The sequence below is a fragment of the Alternaria conjuncta genome (genome assembly GCF_024043145.1).
Source record: "Alternaria conjuncta strain BMP 0040 chromosome Unknown scaffold_11, whole genome shotgun sequence".
Classification (NCBI taxonomy): domain Eukaryota; kingdom Fungi; phylum Ascomycota; class Dothideomycetes; order Pleosporales; family Pleosporaceae; genus Alternaria; species Alternaria conjuncta.
This window is the reverse complement of record NW_026250100.1, coordinates 1,141,504-1,144,508: the sequence shown is the minus strand read 5'-3', so window position 1 is coordinate 1,144,508 and position 3,005 is coordinate 1,141,504. Positions and strand designations below refer to the sequence as shown.

Genomic DNA, 3,005 nt, shown 5'->3' with positions numbered 1-3,005 from the left:
TGGACGGTGAGTTGTCAGGCTCGCGGAAAGGCCAACGCAGCGATGTTCCGGCACGGGATGACGTCCACGCCGCAATGTATACGGGCATACGGCGCAGCGGACGTCAGATACCGAATCATGACCTTGTCGCAATGTCGCAATGCCGGAATTGGTGTCTCATACAACGAGCGCATTTGCGATATTGTCGGGCATAGGAGCTTTTTCAAGAGTCAGGAACCACTCCCGAGTATTTGGGCGGCTGGGCCTCAAACGGTGGCTTGGAGGCTAGCGACAGGGCTGAAGGCCAAACCTCGGCACCAATCCACTGGCACCAGCGACAGGCTGCATACAGCTGCAGCATGATGTCTGCAGACAGCTGTTCACCGCTTCTAGCGCCTGCAGTGTGAATTTAGCGATTGCGAAGATGCGACGCATCAAGGAGGCACAACTCAGCGGCAATTGAAGCTGTGAATAGCAGCAGCGCTTTCCTCGCTGGCGGTTACCTGGACTACAGATATGCCAGGGGTAAAGATTAATAAAAAATCAACGCTCCGGTAGCAGACCCTCGTCTCAAACGTCACAGCGGCGCTCAGTGCTCCGCCGCACGACCGTTGCCGTTCAAACTTACCTCATTGATGCCTCTTTAGGCCTGATGAGGCTTGCGAATCGCCCATCTGGCTTCGAGAAAGCATGCTAGCCTGGCCCCTTCCCGTTTAATGCCAACGCACCGTGCAGCGCCTGCCCCAGCTATGCCTTCCTTCACCTGTACAAACGAAGTCAAAAGTGCCCAAAGGCACGCAGGGACCTGCAATCGTGTCGCTTGCTATTATAAGCAGTAGGTACCTCATCCCTTCCCTAAAGCATTCGCTGTCCCCATTGTTCTCTCCAAACAATTCACTTTCATCCCGCCAACATGTGGTCGTCGCTAGTGCTACCACTGCTCGCGCTTTCCTCGCTCACCGTCACAGCCCTCCCCAAAGGTCAACGTTGCAATTGCGAGGAACACCCAGTATGCATCATTGGCGCGGGCCCGGCCGGCCTAGCTGCTGCTGGCCGGTTAGAAGAGAAGGGCATCAAGGCAGTCATGTTCGACCGTCAAGATGAAGTTGGTGGTAAATGCCAGGCTTGGTATGATGACCAGTAAGTGTTACACAGCGTCCGCCTCCAAGCGCATTAGGCGCGGCTGACCACCCTTCCAGAGGCATCTTCCACCCACTCGGCGCCGCCTTCCTCTCCAATGCGTCGTACCCGAACACCATCGACATCCTCAACCAGACCAATGTCTCGATCGAGCCGTTTGCGCTTGCCGGCGCGCGCGAAATGTACCGCTACAATTACACCAACGGCGACATCATGGTCAACCCCGCCCTGACCCCGCAGTTCACCGCGCAGGTGTCTGCAGAAATTCCGAGGTACATTCAGCTGTGGACGCAGCGCTTCCGACCGATTAGTGTCGTGAACTACAAGGTACGACACCCGTTGTGGTGCGCCGTTGCACAAACCCGGGTAGGCTAATGCAGGAACAGAATGGTGTACCAGACGAATTCACCGTATCCGGCGCAGAATGGTTCCGCCAGAACAACTTCACTGCGCTGCCCATTCTGCTCGTGAACCCCGTCGCGCTCTACGGTTATGGCGACATCAACATTGTCCCAGCGGTACGTCATCATTCTCCAGAAAATTCTTGCAGGGATCGCGCATGCAGGACGCTAACGTGTGATTAGCTGTACATACTGCAGTACTTCACCCCGGATATCCTCACGGCCTTTATCGGCTTACACAGCGTGTACTACATGGACTTCCACAAGATGTTCGTCGAGTACGCCAAGAACCAGCTATGCAAGACGCCCATCCACACTTCTTCCGAAGTCCGTTGCGTCGACCGGTCCGGCGACCACCCTATCGTATCTTACACTACACCTATGAAGAACGGCAGCTACGTCTCCTGGGAGAAGCAAGAGTGCTCATCCGTCATCTTCGCATTCCCGCCAAGCATCGATAACCTCGAGCGCGTTGGTGTAGACATGACAGAGCAGGAGCACGATACCTTCAACAACATCACGACGCACCAATACTATTCCTCCGCCGTAGAGCTCGAACTTCCCTTCGGCGTCTCCTACATCGCCAACAGCACCGACGAGACAGTCCCGCCACCTAACGACGGCGAGCCCGTAGCCGTCCTCCACCTAAGCAAAGAATCCAACGTCTCCGTAGCCTGGTCCTGGGGCCCATACGACTTCCAAACCGAAGCCGCAGCCGAGAACCTCCTCATCGACAGCTTATCCAAGGTTAACAAGGACCCGCGCAATGCCACGGAGCCATCGCAGCCCTTCTGCGAAGACGACGTCAAGGCCTTCAAGAAGTGGGATTACTTCCCGCATTTCGAGGGCGATGCGCTGTCCAATGGCGCCTACGCCAAGCTCAATAAGCTGCAGGGCCAGAAGAAGACGTACTACGCGAGTGGACTCAGCGGCATGGAAATTGTCGAGTGGGCCATTCGCGGTGGACGTGACGTTGTCGAAACGTACTTCTAAGTGCTGTTACGAATTTTCTTGATTGCTCGATTACGACATTCTTGTACGACATTCGGATGAAATGCCGTGCTTAACTGGCCCTCGGTCTGTTTGCGACATCTGCGCGTATATACCTGGAGGATACTTGTTTGTTCGTCTTTTTGCTTATCGTTTATTGTTTGCCGCTGTTCGGACGATGATATCACGGCTGGATTTGTGTTTTTTTCTGCGCGCTTTAGATGATGATACCTACACGCCTTCGATGAGCGTCATGATCAGTTGTTCCTGGAGGGTTCTGCATTATGATTGCGGACGGGAGGGACTTTACGATTATGACCTGCATATGCCCCTGCTGAGGGGGCTTTTTAATGGTAATTACGAGTTTCATTCTGGTTCAGAAAGAGATGGAGATTGGAACTTCTACACTGAGTAGATGAAGATATGTAGATATGTAGATATTTGAGCTTGAAGTAAAATGTATCTCTCTCACCACAATCTTGGCTCCCTACTTCC

General features: G+C 53.9%; 1 protein-coding gene across 1 annotated transcript; it reads left to right on the top strand.

Annotated features, from left to right (window-relative positions):
• Positions 1 to 892: 892 nt before the first annotated feature.
• J4E85_007917 (uncharacterized protein) lies at positions 893 to 2,513 on the top strand (the record flags this gene model as incomplete). Its single annotated transcript, XM_051472147.1, has 4 exons — positions 893 to 1,119; positions 1,179 to 1,446; positions 1,506 to 1,637; positions 1,704 to 2,513. The coding sequence occupies 4 exons, from the start codon at positions 893 to 895 to the stop codon at positions 2,511 to 2,513; spliced, it is 1,437 nt and encodes a 478-aa protein (XP_051324344.1).
• Between the last annotated feature and the right edge of the window lie 492 nt (positions 2,514 to 3,005).